This window comes from Marmota flaviventris, chromosome 7, assembly GCF_047511675.1.
Source record: "Marmota flaviventris isolate mMarFla1 chromosome 7, mMarFla1.hap1, whole genome shotgun sequence".
Classification (NCBI taxonomy): domain Eukaryota; kingdom Metazoa; phylum Chordata; class Mammalia; order Rodentia; family Sciuridae; genus Marmota; species Marmota flaviventris.
In genome coordinates, this window is record NC_092504.1 from 107,631,944 (window position 1) to 107,653,348 (window position 21,405).

General features: G+C 38.4%; 1 protein-coding gene across 2 annotated transcripts in view; it reads left to right on the forward strand.

Moving 5' to 3' along the window:
- LOC114085489 (broad substrate specificity ATP-binding cassette transporter ABCG2-like) overlaps window positions 1-21,405 on the forward strand; it is a 109,614-nt gene that overhangs the window by 76,902 nt on the left and 11,307 nt on the right. For both annotated transcript variants that reach the window (XM_027926640.3, XM_027926639.2), the window contains exons 3-9: window positions 5,223-5,282; window positions 5,919-6,033; window positions 6,598-6,750; window positions 9,417-9,574; window positions 14,769-14,920; window positions 15,522-15,626; window positions 16,921-17,171. In XM_027926640.3, coding sequence (XP_027782441.1) covers window positions 5,223-5,282; window positions 5,919-6,033; window positions 6,598-6,750; window positions 9,417-9,574; window positions 14,769-14,920; window positions 15,522-15,626; window positions 16,921-17,171 — 994 coding nt within the window. The remainder of the gene's footprint in view (window positions 1-5,222; window positions 5,283-5,918; window positions 6,034-6,597; window positions 6,751-9,416; window positions 9,575-14,768; window positions 14,921-15,521; window positions 15,627-16,920; window positions 17,172-21,405) is intronic.

The following is a 21,405-nucleotide window of genomic DNA, read 5'->3' on the forward strand; positions in this document are numbered from 1 at the left end:
TGAGGCCAGGGGCGCTGTGCAGGGTGAGAACTCTCTCCATGCAGCACCGCCTGCTGTCTTTGTCTCTTTCTTGTGTTGGTTAAGAAATTCTGACCAGAGCATAAGGAGAGGAATGGTGGATGGAAGGCTTTGATCTTTTGCTACATAGTTAGATAGAATTCACTTATGGAAAGCTCACAAGCCTTTTGTGAAAGACAATCAAGAAAATGTTGCTTCTTTTAGATTTTGTGCTGAAAGTGCTAGAAGGTAAAGAGATTTGAATATGTGTAGTTTGAACAGATGTAAAAAGCACAGGGTGTGAAGATATATTTACCTTGCTTTTTTTTTTTTTTCCGGTGCTAGGGATGGAACCCTGGGCCTCTACCCTGCTAAGCATGGTGCTCATCACTGAATAAAGATATAGATTGTGTGTGTGTGTGTGTGTGTGTGTGTGTGGCGGGGAGTGGGGGTGGTTGGAGATTGAACCCAGGGTTTTGCATGTGCCAGGCAGGTGCTCCACACTGAGCCACACTTACAGCTCCTCTTGCTTATCTTTTCAAGCTAGTAAATTAGTGACTTGATACCCCAAATATCTCATGCACTCAAAGCTTCACAACATCTTATGACTCCATGTTGTGCATTTCAGCAAAGGAGGAGGTCATCCTCTTGTGTTTTCCTAGCCTTATAAAATTGCAGTCAAATCTTGCAGTTCTTTCAATATTAACAGTTAAAAGGATAGTAAGGATTGGTATTCTTGCCTACTCACATTTCTGCTTTAGGGATCCATGAGAAAGGTTATCCTTTTCTGGCTGCAGTATTTTCAGTCTTTCCCCTGTCTGCTGGCTTCAAATGATAGTTTCTAGGGTATGTGAAGAGTTACTCTCATTTTCTTCCTTTCTTTTTTTTTTTTCGTGTGGGGTGCTGGGGATTGAACCCACAGCCTTGTGTATGTGAGGCAAGTACTTTAGCAACTGAGCTATATCCCCAGCTCCTACTCTCATTTTCTTAGTTTTGATTTGTGTTTGATAGCATCATCACCATTTACATTATTAACTATATTCCAAAAAGTTAATGACAGTATTGACTTTAAAATTTTTATTCTTCCTTTTCTTTTGTCAGAAGAAGATAGAACAAGATTTGAGAAATGAGAATTCAAAAAATTTTCCTACCTTATGAAAACTCTCTTATGCTTACTTTGTCTCCATATCCATACTTGAGCATTCCCTCACCAGTGCTGAAGATCTATTTTAAAAAATCATCTGTTCCAGTAGATGTGCAGATATCGTATAATCACGAGGGAAATTCATGACCCTCTTAGAGAGTTTTCCCTATTAATAATTTACTTTGAAGTAATTTCAAATTTAAACCCATATGAACATAACCTTTCACCCAGATTTCCTTTCAGTATTTCACTGCATTTGCTCCTGTTACTGTGGTCTTTTTGTGTCAGTTGTCATAACTGGTTTTTGGGAACCGTTTGAGAGGAGACTGTCCATAGGATGCCCCTCTATCCCTAGCTCCTTCAGCATTACTTTCCAGAAAGAAGGCCCTCTCCTGTGTGATCACTCAGTTTTTGTCTGGCAGCATCCAAGGGGAAGTGTAGTCTCAAAAAGAAGGCAGGAGGTGTTGAGTGCCCCTCGTCACCCACCTGTGGTCCTCATGTAGATGACTGACCACCACATTGTGTCCATTCAGTCTTGTCCAGCCTGGTGTTTTCTAGTCCCATCTCATTCCAGGTATTGTTAAAATTGATCACCTGGTCAGATTGCTGTCTGCCAAATTCACCATAATGTTCCTTTTTTCCTCTTTTACTTGATTAGTATTTTGAGGGGAGATGTTTTGACATTATTTTGGAAAGCTGTTCCCCTTTAAACTTAACTCACCCACAGTAGCCCATGTAGATGACTGATCCAGAGAGCTACCACTATGACAGTTGCCAAAGGGTGGTTTTCTAATTATGTCATCTTATTGTTTGAATTTCTACTAATAAGAAAAAACCTTCATTCATTTTCTCTTCTTTCAATTACTGTAGAGACTTATGGTTTTATACTTCCTTCAATAGTATTCAGTTGTAATGCATGATTATTATTCTTTATGTTGATGCTACTAATACTCCTGATTAGTCAATGAGAGATCTGACAAGGTGGGTTCCTCTCTTCATCTCTCATTATTTCGACTTATCTCTTCATATTTTGATATTTCCTTGGCACAGCAAGAAATTCTATACTCATTTTATACCTGCCCTGACTGATCTAGAGTCACCTAAAGTTTATTTTTGTAGAGGATGGTATTTACAAACAAGCATCTGGGTGATTTGAATGCTAATTGCTTTTGGGATGTCATTGCTTCCAGGCCTTCTTGACAGACTGACCTAGGGAATATATGTGTGCATGTACAGATACACATGTGCATATACATATATCTACAATTTTGTTAAAAAAACAAAACAAAACATATGCCTAGTTGTGCAAAATGACTGGTGATACAGATATGTCTATTCTCAGAAACCTTTTGGTCTAATGGGGAATTCAGAAAACTAGAGCACTAACACTACATCTTTCTGTTGTAATGGAAAGATTAAAAGATACCTGTGAACCCCTGATCCTAAATTGTAGAACTGGGCACGTGGAGTTTCAAAAGTGAATATGTTGTTTGTGTGCACCTGTGTGTAGGGAGGTAGGCCATGCTCTTAAGAATGGAAATGACCTTTCTTGTCTATAAACAAAACAAGACCAAAGGGTTGACCATTGTCCACTATAATGTAACAAATGTGACAAAAGTCCTTAAGGTAAGTTTTGTGTACTTTTTTTTTCAGTGTGTCTTATGTAATGGGGGAGAGAAGGAGATGTAGGTGGCAACATTATGGTACAGTTCTTGTTGACAAGGTTTTACAGTGTAATAACAGCACTTTGCACACAAATGCTGTAAAGCAATAAATAAGGGGGCAATGGCTTGTGAGAGATGATAGAAGGGTGGAGGGGAGGGTGGGGAGACCAGGGAATTGTGGACCATAGACTAGAACAGGAGTCAGCAGACTCTTCCTGTAAAGGACCAGATCATAAATTCTTCAATTTTTATGGGCTGTTTGTAGCACAAAAATTGCTATACGCTGCACAACTAAAATAACATGGCTCTGTTCCAATTATATTGTTTTTGAAAACAGAGAGCAACCAGCTACACTGTGCTGATCCCTGGACTGGAATGTAAACTCCAGGAGGGCTAGGGTTTTGTTTTTTCTCTTGTTTATCTGCTTGTTTTGTTCTGGGCTCTCTCCCATGCAGGGAATTGAACCCTGGGGCTCCTACTTGCTAGGCAAATACTCTTAATCACTGGACTACATTCCTAGATCTGGAAGAGTATAGACATTTAATAATTGTGCTAAGTAGATGGGGGTAGAATAGGCTACTGCTCCAGATTGGAACTCTTGTATTTGTGATCATACATTTTTGTTGTTTTCTGTCAAAATAAGCCAAAAACAGGAAACTGTAAAATTCTTTGTCTTAATACATGCACATTAAGTTTGTGGTAGAATCATTCAGGATGGCTTGGTTTACTTTATATAAAATATCTGCTTTACTTGAATAGGTATTTTATTTTTAGTAGAATTTTATAGTTATACATAGCAGTTGGGTTCATCCTGAAAAACTCATACATGCATGGAATTCATTTTTGGAACATGATCCCCCCTTTTCCCTCCCTTGAGTAGGTATTTTAAAAATGTGGAAGGCTTTTCTGGCAGTAAAACCTGAGTGAATCACAAGCTTGTTTCTGGTCATTTCATAAGTAGGTACTTGGTAGCTATTAATAAAGAAGATGCACCAGTACTAAAGATAAATGCACCTTGAAAGTTAACCCTATCCTGAGTGTGTTTTTGCACTGAATGGGGGAAAGGCCATCAGAAGAATAAGAGATTTTTCTGTTATGGTTTACTCCAGGTTTACCAGCTTCTCACTGTCTTCGTCTGATGTTTGAGTGAGAGGTTCCTCAGTTAATGAGCAAAGTGAAAGATACATTTCACCTCAGTTCCCAGTGGCTATGGTACAGTTATGAAATTGATCAGGTGTCACAGGCTGTGAATGCTGAGGTCCTCTTGGATATAAGAGCCATGATGAAGTTGTATTGGGAAGTTCATTACTCATGACAGTTGTGTAATTGTAGGATTGACCTCTTGGGAATTATTAATCTGAGAATGAATTGTTGTCAGCTTTGATCTTGCTCTTGGACTTGATACTCTGTGGAATATATCTGGACCTATTTACAAATCCTAAAGATAGACTGGGTGAGGATACTAAGGTTCTGAATGGACCAAGTGTGGCCTCTATTTCTTCATGCCCATATACCTGCAGTAGCTCTGCTATGATTTTTTCCGCCTTTCTGCTCTGTGTGTATATTCACTACTCTCACACATCCACCTATTTTGTTTGAAAATTGGTGTCTATTCTGGCCCTGCTCATCCTTAAAGGACATCCCCTACTGGAGTGATGTCTCCCAATTGTAAACTGATCATTTTCCTGTCCACTCTTGGACACTTAACAAGGAAGGGAATTATCTAATTTTACTATGCACATTTTGCTTTTTCTAACTGGTGATGTTTTTCTTGTCTTAAGCACTGGTGATACTTTCTTATCCTCTAGAGTGCTTCCTTCTAGGCTTTGGATTTCTACTTTAGATGTTTTTTGATCTGATTAGATTTTAGTAGCGCAAGCACTACTACTGATATTCTACCAATCTGTGATTACTTAACTTGACTGGGTTGCAAGTGAGGCTGTTTGAAGATACTAATTATCAGACATTTCTCAGAAGCTGTCATGTTTTACAGTGTGTTAAGGGGGAGGATTCATGAAACTCTGTTTCTTATTTCAAGAAATTTTTGTTGTTCTTTCTGGGGATGGAACCCAGGGCTCCTGCATGCTAAGCACTGGCTCTTCCACTGAGCTATATTTCCAGGCTAATTTCAAGGATCCTTGAACATTAGATATATCATTTTCCAAAAGGGATGAGTGGATCAAAGGAATGTTTAGGCACCTGAGCCATCTTTATTATTGATCCTGACTAGTGGTTGACATCCTCTACATACTAGGCTTCTATTAACCAACAATTCATTTTTTTTTTCTCTTTGAGTTAGTTCTTGTTTTCAGTCTGCAGTTTCATCATACTTCATTGAGTATATTCCATGTAGACCACAAACTAGTAGAACTTTGTTTAAAGTGGAACAGTAATTCAGTATGTTTCTGTGTTTACAGTGGGATCATGAAACCTGGTCTTAATGCCATTCTAGGACCCACGGGTGGAGGCAAATCTTCGTAAGTATAACAGAAAGTTTAAGTAGACATATTCTGTGAAATTTTAGTGTGCTTTAAAAAATCACTTTTATGTGGGTATTAAGCATTTGCTGTGTATGCCCAGTCTGGTTCTTAGGTTCTGTAGATAACATTATAGTTAGGCTAGCTTATGGTTTTATCCCAAGGAAGTCTTATTAGCTCAGGTTTATTAATATGGCATGATAAAGTGATTGACATACAGCAGTGGGCTATATTATGACCTAATGGGAAGGAATAAGAAGGGGAGATGGAGCAGAAGGTGTAATTGAAGACATGAATCTCAGGAAAAGAAGCATATTTTCTGGGTTGGGACCACCAAGGTCAGTCAGCCAGAGGTCATTTGGGAGGTTAATGCTAGATAAGCCAATGTTGTTTTCCTGTTATATTTTTGAGCTTTCTTATTACATAATGAAAAGGAAGGTGAGAATTTGAATAAATATAAACACATATCTACAGGTGTGTGTGCTTTAAATACATATAAATGAATTATTTGGGTTAAATCATAGATCATTTGACTAGTTAACTTTTTAACTTGAGTCGAATTTGGATTCAAAGTAGCAGAGAGAGAAGACCTGTTTTGAGGGGAAAAAAAATTACTACATATATGTCCTTTTACAGATTGCTAGATGTTTTAGCTGCAAGGAAAGATCCACATGGATTATCTGGAGATGTTTTGATAAATGGAGCTCCTCAACCTGCCAATTTCAAATGTAATTCAGGTTATGTGGTACAAGTAAGTATTAGTGATTTCACCTGTTGTGGTTCCTCTGTTTCTGTATGGGCAAATGCCTTATAGTGTAGTGTGCTTCCAGTTGATTATATAACATGGAACCAATTGACATGGAACCAGCCTTCTTAAGATTCGGGGTGGGTTTAAATGGAAAGGCAGAGAGTACCTGGAATAGGATCCCTGTAGTGCAGTGCCATGAAGTCTACCAGTTTTACCATTTCTTAAAGAGTCTACTGTTGTCCTTTTTGCTCTTCTTGCACATTTTTCCTTCTCATAAAAGACAAGTTTGTCACATCCTCTTACAAAGCAGTCAGGAAGTGTCTGGTTATAGTCATCATGATCACCCTGCTTCATCTGGGTGTACAGAGGAAGCACAAAAATGTTTCCTGTGGGAGCTGAGGCTGTCTGTATGTGGAGAAACTGAAGTTTGTAGAGTTGAATGTTTATCGTTAGCTAGAACTTACCTTGGTTATATTGTTTTCATGGATTAAGTTAAATACACTAGAGTGATGGTTTTAGACTCAATGTCGTAGAAAAGTTTCATTGAAATCCTGTTTTTCCCTTCAGGATGATGTTGTGATGGGCACCCTGACAGTGAGAGAAAACTTGCAGTTCTCAGCGGCTCTTCGGCTTCCAACAACTACGACAAATCATGAAAAAAATGAGAGGATCAACAAGGTCATTGAAGAGTTAGGTCTGAGTAAAGTGGCAGATTCCAAGGTAATGTGAAAAAACCTGATAGAGTCATAGGTAGGAAAGAGGACCTCCCTGTGTGGACAATGTGACCTTAATCAGAAGTTTTCTAAGGTGTGTGTGGTCAACAGTGGCTGCTTTCTGTAATGCTGAGAATGGGTGACAATACACGGGGAAATTAAGTGGAGAAATGATCTTAATGATGATTGGATCCCGGGATGGAATGTGGCCTGTGTGGAGAGTACCCCTCGCACGGCCTTCTCCATGGACCTCCACCCTCATTGTCAAGCCATGGCTCATTTGATGCCTTTGCACTAACTTTTTTCTTCCTGTTTTTCTCTTCCCTCTTTTAGCTCTTCTTCTCCCTCTCTTCCTCCAGGGGGCTTTGTTCCATTGCTTTTTTGAGGTATATTTTTGGAATTGATAAATGATGAGAATCCAAGGGTTATTGCTGTTCCACTTTGGTATAATTTGGTTTTCATAACTATATTCAGTCACATTAGGAATTATCATTTGTGTAGTGACCAAGTTATTTTTCTATAGCATTTCTTTGATAGTTTTTTCTCTCATCCCCTCCTTCCCTTTCTCTCTTCTTCCCTTTCTGTTGCCAATATTTATTTCCACACTCTTACATGCCAGACTCTTTTAGGTTTGAGAGGTACAGTTGTGGTCAGAAGTAACAAAGAATGGACAGAATAGCTCCCCCTTTGGTGGGTTGTGCAGGATCAAGAAGAGAAAATGAAAGGAACAAGTGAACTTTACAATTGACTAGTCAGTAAGGAAGCTTTATTGAGCAGATATTTGGCATTTTGGGGGATTAGGAGCCATTTAGAATGTACAGCTATACTGAACCCTTGTCATCTTCTTGGACATTGGGAAGACACCCTCCTCCCCACCCCCACTGCTTCCTATACTTTCTTGCAATCTTTATGTAAAGTATATTTTGTTTGGAAGAATAATCCTGTGATGCCATCATTTACCACTCCCCCCACCCCGAGTGATATTTTCTTTGCTTTATCTCTATTTATTTGATTTTTTGTCATTTCAGTTAGGCACTTTCTTTTACTCTGTTACCATTTTATTTTTCTCAGTGCATGTCAGGACTCTTATGCTAGGCAAGTGCTCTACGCTTGAGCTGCACCCCAGGCCTGTTCTTAATCTTTAAGCACTCACTGCCTGAACTTGCTTGTTTAGATTTCCAGACCATATATAAAACCAGCTGTTGACTTCTTAGAATTCCTGTAATCCTGTTGATCAAAATTTTTGACTTTTTATGGAATTTTATACGTAACAGAAATATAGAGAAAATAATCTGATTACTATAATGACATGTTGTAAGATGATTAATATTATAGTTTAATTCCTAATATTTTTCACCTAGATTTCTCTCTTAATATTTTTTTAATTTTTATTTATTTTTTTAGTCATACATGACAGTAGAATGCATTTTAACATATAATACATACATGGAATGTACATACATCAATCATATTGTCTATTCTATTCTGCTGCCCTTCCTGCCCTCCCTACTCCTCCCCTCCTCTCCCATCCTTTCTCTCTATCCAATCTAATGTTCTCTTAATATTTTACCCCATCATTTCTACAACAATTTCTCTTTTCATTTTTTAATTGGTGCATCTACAGCTATTTCTTACTGAGTTATTTTAAAGAAAGTTATATAATATTTTGCCCCTGAATACTATTTATGCATCTGTAAGAATATGAGGTTGGAGGTGTAGCTCAGTGGTGTTATGTGTTCTTATAACGTGTGAGACTCTGGGTTCTTTCCCGATGAAAACCAAAACAACAAACCAAACAAAAAAATAATTCAAAAAGGACATTTCCTGACCTTAACACAATACCATTATCAACTAACAGAATGAGCAGTATCTTCATATCATCAGCTATGTTAAGCCCATATTCATTCACGTTCCTCAAATTGTCAAAATGTCTTTTTTAGTTCAGTTAATAGGACTCAGTCCAGGGCCATGATAGCACTTGATTATTATCTCTTTGGAGACTCTTAATTTCAGAATTGTTTTCTACTTGCTGTCTCCCAAACCTTTACACTCCCCTTCCTAAACATTTTCTTGTTGAAAAGATGGAGCTAGTTGCCTTGTGGAATATGCCTTCTGTATTTGTCTAAATGATGAATCAGGAATTCTCTGGTGTTTTAAGGTATAGACAGGATCCATTTGGAGAGTGTTATGGAATTTGAAAAAATGCTTATGTTGTATGGTAAAAAGTGAACTTTCCTGTTTCCAAGCCTGCTCTGTTTTTGGAGACTTTAGGTGGAGGCAGTGTGTGTGGGTGTTGTTAGAAGACAATAAAATACTTGAGTTGCTTTCCCTTTTCCTCTCCTATCTTTATCTCCTGTTTTAAACTGTGATATTACTATGTCAGAGTCATATTTTTAATGTTCTAACTTATTGGCTTAAAACTAAACATCTGACTTGATGAGGAACATTTAGAACTATTCAGAGAATGGGCTTCATATTGCACCTAGCAGCTCTTCCCTGAGCCTTAGTTTACTCAGAAGCCTATTCCATCTCCCAGGTGTCCATATACTTTGCTGTCCAGATTAATGAGGATAATGGGATAAAGTGTCTCTAGTAGGGCTGGCACAAATTAGTTCACCAAATGGGAGTGACCATGGTTATTCTTATTAATAATGGCGATAATCTGTGTTTTAGGTTGGAACTCAATTTATCCGTGGTGTCTCTGGAGGAGAAAGAAAAAGGACCAGTATAGCAATGGAGCTGATTACTGATCCTTCCATCTTGTTTTTGGATGAGCCCACAACTGGTTTAGATTCGAGCACAGCAAATGCTGTCCTTTTGCTCCTAAAAAGGTAAATGCTATGGGAACACTATTCTTTCATTTATTTAATATTTAATCACTTCTGTGTAGCAGGTATTCTTGGTGAAGGGGATTCAGAATTTTTTCCTTCTCTGTTAGAAGGAAATTGTCAATGAACAAAGTAGTGTTATTAAGAAAGATGAAATAAGAGCTTAAGGAATGATGGCTGTGGTGGGTGCGTGAAGCTCTTTTAAGTAGCAACAGGAAAGACCACAAGCACATGACCCGTGGTGAACGAGAGAGATGTAATGAGACCTGCTGTATCTGCAGAAGAGTTCTGGTTGGAAGGAGTGGTCAATGGCCCCAAGTCACAGCATGCCTTATGTGTGTGAACATCAGAGAGACCAGAGGGACAGAACCCAGTGACTAATTGGAGAGGAAGTTGCCTGCTGTATAGTTATTAACAAGACCACAGACTGGAGGCTCAACAACAGAAATTACTTTTCTTCCAGCTCTGGAGGCTAGAAGTTGAGATCAAGGTATCCACAGGGTTGTTTCTTTTGAGGCCTCTCTTATTGGCTTCTAGATGACCATCTTCTCCCTCTGTGTCTGTGTCCTAATCTCTTTTTAACTGGACACAGTCAGATGAGGAACCTCAATGACCTCATTTAATCTTACTGACCTCTTTGAAGACTCACTGGCCACATTCTGAGGTTACAGGTTTTTGGGAAGCCATAGTTCAGCCTATAACAGTTAGAATATAATGTGAGGTGGAACCTGGTGGCAGGTTACACAGAGCTCAGAGGCCACTCTAAGAAATATGGCTTCTTTTGTCACTTGGGGATTTGGGAGCATTTTGTGGGTGTCAGAACAGAGTGATGGTGTGGGGAGGGCTGTATAGTTGGGCATTGGGTGAGTGAAGGGCAGCAGCAAGGAACTGCTGAGGCAGGACGGGGCCTGGATTAGGATGTTCATGGTGAGGCGGTGAGAAGAGCATGGGTTCTCCATGTGTTTTGAACCAAGAGAACGAGGATAATGGGATAAAGTGTTCAGGAAGTAGACCTAGCGTGTGAGGAATGACTCCTGAGATTTGGGGCTGGAACAAATGGAAGAAAGAAGTTAAAAAGATGGCATTGCCTTTTATCTAGAAAGGAGACTGGAAAAACATTTACAGGAGCAGTGTTAAAAGTTAAATTTGGGACATATTCTTTTCTTTTTCCCCTTGGTAATGGCAGTTGAACCCAAGGGCACTTTACCCCTGAGCTATATCCTCAGCCCTTTTTATTTTTTTATTTTGAGATAGGGTCTCACTAAGTTGCTTAGTGCCTCACTGAATGGCTGAGACTGGCCTGGAACATGCAATCCTCCTGCCTCCGCCTCTCAAGTTGCTGGAGTTTCAGGGGAGCATCTGCACCTAGCTGGACATATTCTTCAAAATGAATAGAAAATAATTTCAAACTGACAGGAAGGCTCCAAGAATAGTGCAAAGAAAATCCCTACCCCCCACCTAGACTCCCCAGCTGCTACATTTTCTTGCATTTGCTGCCCTCCCTCCATCTCTGCTCCCTCTACATAATTGTTTTCTGACATCATGCTCTGTCTCCTCTTAACACTCCCCAGTGTAAAATCCAAGAGACAAGGACACTCCACCATATCAGCCTCCCAGTGAGGAAGTCAGCAATGATGGCTTCACAACTATCAAGTCCTTTCACTCCAGTCAGATGTCATCACCACCTCTCCCTGCAGCATGTCTGTTTTCTTTCTGCTTTAGAAGTTTACAGACATACACCTTTTCTACCTGTTCCTTGTTTTGTTTTCCTAATATGCAAGAGTTCCTCAGTCTATCCCTTTCTCTCATGTCTTTGATAGTCCATTTCATGGAGTGACCCTTGGCTGGTTCTGTCCCAGTGTTCCATGAGCTGACTTGGGCATGAACTGATGCTGAGCTGTCAGCCACATACCCAGGACTGACCCATCACAGGTGGTATGTAGTTTGATTCCCTGATCATGTTGCTGTCTTCTGGGAAATTATTATTTTTCCCATTGTAATATATTGGTATTTTATTGGGGAAGATAATTAGCTATTATGCCAAGACTGTGTCCCTCATAACATCTCTCCCACAAATTTTAGCAGACACCAATAACTCTGCTCTGCTCTAACAGGTAATTGTTGACATTGTATCTAAGGAAGAGGTTTTCTTCCTTCCCTATTCATTTTCTGTGTGATATGATAAGTTGGAATCTGTTATTCTTCACTGTTTTAATGATCAAATTGATCCTGATTTTGGCCAGTGGAAGCCAACTCAGTGTGACTTTTGTGTTCTTTCAACTTCTCCCTAATCGTTCTTTCAGCATTTCTTTTTTCTTTATGATCACTATGATGTTCTATGTTCATGTTGTAGTTTTCTCCTTTCAGCCATTTATGGACGGATCCTGGTTCCTTTTGGGGTAGTTAGTTAGAACCCATGATCTGGTTGCTCAGTGTGCTCACTGCTATTGGAGTGGCATGCTACTAGACCTTTAGTAGGCAAACCTAGGAAACGTGTGTGTGTGTGTGTAAATGTAGACATATGTTTCTACATTTCAATTGGAAATATATTGAATATAAATATATATATATATATATGTCTTTTTATAGAAAGACAATGTAAAGATACAGAAAAGCAATAGTTACAGATGTATGTATATTAAATACATATTCTGTTAAATACATGTATACATGAGTTCATGATAATATTTTAATTCTAAAACCTCCATGTTACTTTGTTTTTGTCATTTCCATGTTTGTGAGTGACAGGGAGAGATTGCCATTTTCTCAAATATTCATTTACTTACTCAAACAAGTAATTTAATTGTTTAATGGAACCAGTCTCCCAATAGATCTTACCACTCCCTTTGTCCACTACCCTTGGACACCTCTTCGCCTTTGTTTTTAAGCTTCCAGATACCACCTTCATTACTTTCCCTATCACTAACTTGCTACTTATGTTGCTCACACTCTCTTGAGTAAGTCTCTATGCTAAGAGAGAAGAAATGAAAATAATAAGATTTTAGATGTCTTAAGTCTGAGATTTCAGTTGCCCATGTGAAGAAACATCTATGATATTTTTATTTGTCTATAGACTGTGTAAAGGGTATTCATTAGAGACTGATGAATTGGTACAGAATATCCTAGTTTTGTGATTTGCTCTGCTTAGCACACAGGCACCCTGTCCCATGCAGGGAGCTCTAATCAGTCCTTCCCAAGCACTGCTCTGAATGCTCATCACCTGCAGCTGGTTAGAATGCAGATTTTGTTTCTTTAGGTGCCAGGTAGAGCCCGAGATTCTCCATAGGAGATTAAGGGGACATACTGATACTGTGCCACCACACTTGAGAGTCAGAGCTTCCATGCAATTCCCCTTCTTGCTTTGAGTTCATTACCAGTTCCCTGTGGTCTCCCCGCTAAAATCCCAGATTCTGAGTGAAGGGTTCATCATGGGCCTGTTTTGCTGTAGTCTTTTTAGTGAGCTTCTTCACCTAGCAGGCACACTCCTTGCTTTGTAACATTGAGCTTCTTATAGTTCCCTGCATAGATCTTTTTATTTCATACCGTGTTCGTTCATCTTGTTTTTCTATCTTCTTCTTCACTCATTCCTGTTGAGCCTTTTGATATTTTACCTACATTATTTTCAGACTGGATTATAGGTCTCCTGTTTTGCGTACAAGGAACCCTTAGCTATTTCCATTCCACATTCTGTAGAGATCACTGATCCTCTGTCCTGATTCTCTTTGAGGCAGAACACCCTTGTATATGCTAGCATATTGGACCCACGCTAGCATAGCATTGACGCTTACCAAATGCTTAATTTGAAATGATTCTTCTCATAGCCTTTTTAAATGACAGTTTTAAACAGTGGTTTTGGCCTTGTTTCCTCTGTCTGTATGAAATAACTCCCTGGAAAGGTAGTTTCTGTTTTTGCCATGGAATGAGACCAGAGATCAAATCTCAGCCTTGCCTTTTAGTAATTGTGACCCCTGGGCCAGTTGCTTGACCTTTATACCTGATTTATAGAAAGAAGGAAATGATCATATGGGCACTGCCTTATAATAATACCATTATGAAATTGAAACGAGATTATTACTAAAGCATTTATCAAAGACATGGCAAGTGCTTAGTAAGTTAGCTGTGTCATCAGGCAGAATAGTAAAAACCAATTCTTAAAGAGCCAGAAGACTTAAGTGATCAATGAGAACTGGGTGTACAATCATTGTTTTAATATTTAGTCTATAATGAGTTCTCAAACTTGGGTCTACTTAGAGATACCGGGGGTGCTTTTTAATAATATGGATTGCCAGTACCATTCTTCCCCCACCCCCCCCTGCAGAAATTCTAATTCAGTGTCTGGGAAGACTGTCCAGGAACCTGCTTTGTCAATAAACATTCTAGTGGCTTCCAGACTGTTGATGCAACATACTTTAAAACTTTGGGTCAGGCACAGTGGCACACACCTATAATCCCAACAGCTGGAGAGGCTGAGGCAGGAAGATCACAAGTTCAAAGCCAGCCTCAGCAATTTGGCAAGGCCCTAAGCAATTTAGTGAGAGCCTGTCTCTAAATAAAAAGTTAAAAGGGCTGGGGATATTGCTCAGTTATTAAGCCCTGCCCTGGTTTCAATCCCTGGTACCAAAAAACAAAAGCAAAAACCAAAAAAATACTTTGTGTTTTGCTCTTTTTTTGTCCCGAGGATTGAATGCAGGGTCTTATATATGTTAAACATATATACTTCTACTACTTCTACTACTACTACAACTTCTACTACTGGACTACACTCCCTACTGCCTTATTTTTTCATGAAAGCAATTGAATTTAATTTCTCCTCCTAACAAGTTGGTTATATAGGATGAGATGAGACATTTGTAAGAGAAAAATCATGTTGAATTGGGATCAATGGAAGTAACAGTGGAAAGAAACAAAAGTATTTTACCAAGAAGTGCAAGGTTTAGGCCAGCCACCATGGCACACGCCAGTAATCCCAGCAGCTGGGGAGGCTGAGTCAGGAGGATCACAGGTTCAAAGCCAGACTCAGCAACAGTGAGGCACTTAGCAACTCGGTGAAACCCTGTCTCTAAATAAAATACAAAATAGGGCTGAGGATATGGCTCAGTGGTTGAGTGCCCGTGAGTTCAATCCCCAATACCAAAAAAAAAAAAAAAAAAAGTGCAAGGCTTAGATGCTTAACAATACTTTATTGTCCCTCTTTTAGGATGTCTAAGCGTGGACGAACAATCATCTTCTCCATTCATCAGCCTCGCTACTCCATCTTCAAGCTGTTTGACAGCCTCACCTTATTGGCCTCAGGAAAGCTCATGTACCATGGTCCTGCACAGGAGGCTTTGGGGTACTTCGAATCAGCAGGTGTGGTCGACCTTTTCATGCACTAGTTCCTTCATTCATTAGATGAGGAAGAGCAGACATAGGAAGAGCAGAGAGGTCAATAGGAGTGCTGTTTGAGTTCTGGATTTGGGAATATGGCAGCATGAAAGGTGATGATTTGGACCTCTGAGTTTAAAAGGTGTAGATGCAATCATTTCTGACATGTGCACTTCCATTCTGAAATTCCCTAGGTGAACTCAGCACAATGTACTAGGAAGTTAACTTTTTTTTTTCTTGGACTTAGAGTTAGATTTTTGAAGAAGTCATGATAAGTACTAGTGATAGCCGTTTTGGGTTTCAGGATTTATGATAGGTAAAGACTAATACAAGATGTTTTGAAGAGTCCAAAATTGCTTTGGAATATTGTTTTTGTTTGCTTTTTGCTGGGAGACGGGGTTTTTGAAACACTATGATTGAATATATAAGAGGATAAATCAGTGAGGGGAAAAGAGAGCAAGAAGATGAAGGAGAAATCTGTTAGATTTTCTCTTCCCTTTCTCCTCACCTCCATCACCCTCTGAAAATGAGTCTTCCTTATTTCCTAAGACTATGAGGTTGAGTTTTGGAGTGTTTTCTTTTATAGGTTACCGTTGTGAGCCCTATAACAACCCTGCAGATTTCTTTCTGGATGTCATTAATGGAGACTCTTCTGCTGTGGTATTAAACAGAGAGGTAGAAGACTCTGAAGGTATGTGTGTCTCTTAGATTCACGGATTTTTGCCTAATTGATTTGACTGATGTTCAACAATGCGATGGCTCATTGAAACCTGGCTTTGTGGATGCTGTGTCCTGTGGGTGTTTTTATGTGCATGTATGGTACTATCTGTTATAAGGGTAGTTTCCACTAAAAGTCAATATTTTCATTGTGTATGGTATTTTTAAAATAGAAACTTGACACTTTATGCATTGGCACATAGTAAAAAGCAAGAATCAGATTTTTATATAAAGATTTATAACTCTGTATGATAAGTCTGTTTAAAAAAATTAGAGTTCACTGGAAAGTCGTATGGAGATTCCTTAAAATACTAGGAATGGAACCACCATATAACCCAGCTATCCTGTTCCTTGGTATTTATTGAAAAGAACTATAAGCAGCATAGGATAGCAATATAGCCACCTCAATGTTTATAGCAGCACAATTCATAATAGCAAAATTATGTAATCAACCCAGATATCCATCCATAGATGAATGGATTAAGAAATTTTGATATATATTCACCATGGAGTTTTACTTAACCTTAAAGAAGGATGAAATTATGGCATTTGCTGGTAAATGGATGGAAATAGAGAATATCATGCTAAGTAAAATAAGCCAGACTCAGAAAACGAAGGTTTGAATCTTCTCTCAAATATGTGGAAAGTAGAGCAAAATAAAGGAAAGAAGGCGGGAAGGATTGGATATCATAAAGTTACAGGGAAGATCAGTAGAGAAGAAGAAGGAGATCTAGAGGGAGAGAGGAGGGATGGGAAAGGGGAGGAAATGCAGAATGAACTTTTAAAAATCATGCTATGTGCATGAATAAATAACCACAGGAAATTTTGCCTTTATGTATAAGTAGAAGAAAATAATTAAAAATAAATAGAGAAGTGAAAGGAAGATCCATAGAGTAGAGGAAGGAGAATGGGGGGGGGGGGCGGGAATTGAACCAAAATTCAATTCCATGCATATATGATTTTGTTGGGATAAATCCAACTACTATGTTTAACTATAAAGCTCTAATAAAACAAAACAATCATGACAACAATAACAAGAGTCCAAATAGGCAAAGGTCATTGAATTTGTTGTATCATAAGATCATGGCATTGTCCAGTTCAGTTACTTGTGTTTTTCTGATGTGTAAAGCAATGACAAAAACTAATAACTTTTAATTACTCAACCTTTAAAATTAAGAAGCTGTGCAAAAAGGGGTCACAGAAAATGGAGTTAAATCAGTTTTATCTGTCAGTAATATTTCCCTTCTTTGTCCACTTTTATTCTAAAGCAAACAACTCTGAAGAGACTTCCAAGAAAGAAAAGCCAATCATAGAAAAATTAGCTGAGTTCTACACCAATTCCTCCTTCTGCAAAGACACAAAAACTGAGTTAGATCACCTCTCAAGTGATCAAAAGAAGAAGAGGAGCTTAGCCTTTAAGGATATCACCTATGTCACCTCCTTCTGTCATCAGCTCAGATGGATCACCAAGCGTTCGTTCAAAAATTTACTGGGTAATCCCCAGGCCTCTATAGCTCAGGTAACCTGACAGATTGTTTTCACTGTGCCGTGAAGTACTCAGGTGGGAGCTATTTGGTTCTGGTGTGGTCCACTTCAGGAATATGTGTATCTTCTACCCAGCCCTCCATCGACTTGTCATCCCCACCACTCCATTTGAGATGTAGAGATAGTGAATAGAACAAGTAAAAATTTACTCTCTCAGAATTTTTTGTTGTTTAAACAACCCATAATGGATAGTCTTAGTAGAAATTTTCTTTTTAAATATAAAGTAAAGGCAATGTGAGCCATATATGTGGTTTGCTAGTAGCTATGCACTGTCATTCACTGATTGATTCCAAAAGTTCAACCCAAGGCCATGTTTTTGTGTTTTGAAGACTCTAATATAGTAGTGGACAATATGGATAAAAATAAGTCTCTGCTCTTGTAGCTTATTTTCCTATGAGAGCAGAATAATGATAACTGAATAGAGAAAATATATAGCATGTCAGATGGGCCTATGAAGAAATTTCAGCAGAGAAGGAGTGGAAAAGGGAGGGAGAGAGAAGGAGGTGCAGAGAATAGGATTGGTTTACAGTTGAGATCAGGTGCTGAGGTTGTTCAACACCTGAAGTCTGTCTGGCTGTCCACCGTCTGAGGGAAGAGCCTGTATGCAAAGTGATGTTCCTTATGATTGGCCTTCCTTATTGAGAAATTCTTATCTTTGGAAAGCAATAGATAGTTCAGAGAGTTTGCCTATTCTACACAGGTAATAACCATCCTTAATAAGGCTCTCTTAACAGTGAGATCATGTTTTCTTTCTTCTTTTGGTTGGCTCTAATGTAGTTATTGATTATCACTCTGTAATATTTTTCTATTAGTCTTTTAAAATTTTTTTTTTTTAGTTGTTGGTGGACCTTTATTTTATTTATTTGTATGTGGTGCTGAGAATTGAACCCAGTGCGTCATGCATGCCAGGCAGGGGCACTACCACTGAGCCACAGTCCCTCTGTTATTCTTAACCCCTGTAATATTTTTCTATTATTCTTAACCCTGTGTCACACACAAAAAACTAGTATTCCCAGTTCATTTATTCATCATTTTTAAGAAAATCAGTTATCTGGTTGTTTTGGAGTTGCTGTTTTCATTATCAGTCACTGAGTTTTTGGTTAAGTGTGAAAAGGTGGCATGTTGTCGCTCTAATGAAATATACTGACTTCTTAGCATGAGCCTCTCGTGTATCTGAGAGCCTGCATCCTTATTTCAGCTGTGCTGTCTGTCCATTGCTCCAAACATTTTTGATTCTTGTGATTTGGCATTCCTGTCAGAACTCAAGCTCTTTTGTGTCCTGTCAACCAAGAGTAACATTTTATTCTTTGGTAATAGATTTGATGTCATTTGGGAATACATCAGGTCAGTTAGCTCCATCAACCTTGGTGGCCCGTTGTTCAACAGTTAGATGATGAAATGAGTTGATTCTTTAGTATGATTTATGAGTTAGGTTTTTCTTACTTGCCTCTAAATTGGTTTATAAGTGTCTTGTTCAAGACACACATGTAATAGTTGTGGGCAGGGCATAATTAGAACACACCTATTTATAATGCATCTGTATTGTGCCTGTTTTGGGTCTTGGCTTCTGTAAGGTGCAGACAGCAGGCCCAGAGCCTGCAGGTTGCATGTTCAGCCTACTTGCCTCATCAGTCAACTGGGTTCCACAAAAGGAATTCTAGCCATGTTCACTGACACGCAGTCTCTCGAATAAGGGTAGATATTTATAGCTCCTGGAGCTTACTGGGACAACCGTTGTTAAGGTTTGTCGCTACTAGAGTGTTAGGCAAGCCCTAAGAATTGCAGGCCATATATGCTCTTTTTCTAATGTATTCAACCTTGTCATTTTAGCATGAACCAGCCATGGTTCCTACATAAACAAATGAATGTGGCTGTGTTCTGATAAAACTTTATTCATGGACATTGAAGTTTGAGTTTCACATGAATTTTGTATTGCAAAAAATATTCCTTATCTTACCCCCACCCTCAACTATTACAAATTGACCCAAACAATTCTTGCTCATGGACTTAACAAAAATAGGGGGGCTGGCCCTATTTGGTCTGTGGACTATAATTTACTGATCCTTGATGTAGCATCCTTAATCTTGTGTGTTTTTTTATTTCTCTAAGTTTTTAATGTTAAAATGTTTGATGACTTTTGGCTCATAAATCTTGTATCGACATATTGCTGTACTTTGGTTTGAACTAGTTATTTATTTATATAATTCAGACTTAGCCTTTAACCAGAGGTTATATTTGGAAGACCTTGAAATCAGTGGATTGTCCATATAGAAAGATTTAACATTCATTTATGTGCCAAATGTTTTCTGATCTTTGGAAGACTTTTTTCATTGATCTCTTGAAGAATCATAATTTCTATAGCATATTAAACATTTGACTATGAGTTCATTTTTTTTTTAGTGATAGTTACAAATATCCCTTAGGACACACCCTGAGAAATATTGGTTAAACATTTTTTAGCAGATACAGAATAACATCATTGAAGAATTTTTTTTTTTATCCTTCTGTTCAGAACAGAGGTCAGATGTGGAAAGTTTGGAATAGGGTCATTTGTACCTTTTTTTTTTGTGTGCAATGTTTAGTTTGCCTGGTGTTTTTAATTTTTTCATCCAAGGAAGAATAATAGACACACCTTGCAAAAGCATGATATGAACATGGGATAGTTTCATATTTTGTCAGTGTGTTAGAAAATTGGCCTGAGTTTTTGAACTTTGATGCCTTTAGAAAACATCCTAATGATAATACTGACAATGTTAGTGTATATCAAGTTTGAATGCAAAAGAATATGGAGTGTCTAGTTTGAAAGACTGACAAAGAAAAAGACTTAAGTCTTTTTATACTGTGTGAAAGTATAGAATCTCACATACAAGTGCATGCTGCATGTTAATAGGGCTATCTGTGTTTATTTTGCAAAATTGATCTATTCTAATGAAATAGGGTATATTCTGAGGAGACTGAAAATATGACAGGGTAATGGATGTTTTCCCCCTAAATTTCGGTCTTATTAATGAGGAGACTTTTAAGGATATCTTTAAATAATATTCTTTCCAGACTAGTTTTACAAACTGGCCTTTTCAGATTATGAGTCTTTTTAAATTTTATTTTATTTTTTTATTTTTATGTGGTGCTGAGGATTGAACCCAGTGCATCATACACGTGAGACAAGCGCTCTGCCACTGAGCCACAATCCCAGCCCTGACTGTCTTTCTTCTTTTGTTTGCTTCATGCCAAAAAAAATGTCCTTCACGAAGTACTTCATGTCTTGATATTGTTATAGCATTGAGATTTTTGAATAACTTTGAATTTTCTTAGACACATGGTAGGGTATTTTGTTTTCTTTAGATTACCATTTCTTATATTTTTATTATTATCCTATGAATGATAATAATAAAATAGAATTCTTTACACAAATTATATAATAATGGAAAATTAATCCTTTGCTAGTTGAAGCATCCTTAAAAGAATTTTTATCCTAAATCCCAAAGTGCTTTGTCCAGTGTCCTTGGAACTCTCCATGTAGACTGAGTAGGTGAAGATGGGTGAGGATGATCACGTCTTGGCAGCTCAGGTGTGATGTGTTGACTGAATGCTTCAGTGACTGAGGTTGAAGGAGAAGCAGTAACAGAGGAGATGGTAATGGAAATACTTGGGTGCTCCCAGAGAGAGCTGGCTGAGTGCTTTGGTGACAGGGACAATGCACTTTCCCATGCAGACTCTGACTCCCCAGGCCTTGGAGAGGTGGAGTCCAGCTCACACCTTCTTCCTTTATCGTGCAAAATTCCATTGTTTGAATTTGTGTGTGTGCTTTAAAATTTTTGTTTATTTTTATTGTTAAGAGTAAAGACATCCTGTTTTCATTTTACTGTCTTGAAGTATGAAACTGCATGTTCACTGACACAAAGGTTGAAAGTTCAGGCCCAAACTCCAGGCCACTTAGATTTGGTTTTATTTCCCAAATGACCTAATTAGGTGTTTGCATCACTTTGCTTCCTGTGTGGCATTTGTCAGTTCAGCACCTGAGCTGGACCCGGAACTGGCAGTCATCTGCTTTGTTGTTCTGTCAGTTCTCCAAACAACAAATACCTTGATTTGCTGGTTGTTTAGAAAGCAGTCTAATAACATATACTGCTTTATATTCTCCCAGGGACTGTGGTCAAAGCATTAAAAATGTTTATCTCAATGGAGAGATCTGATTATATTGCCATGTA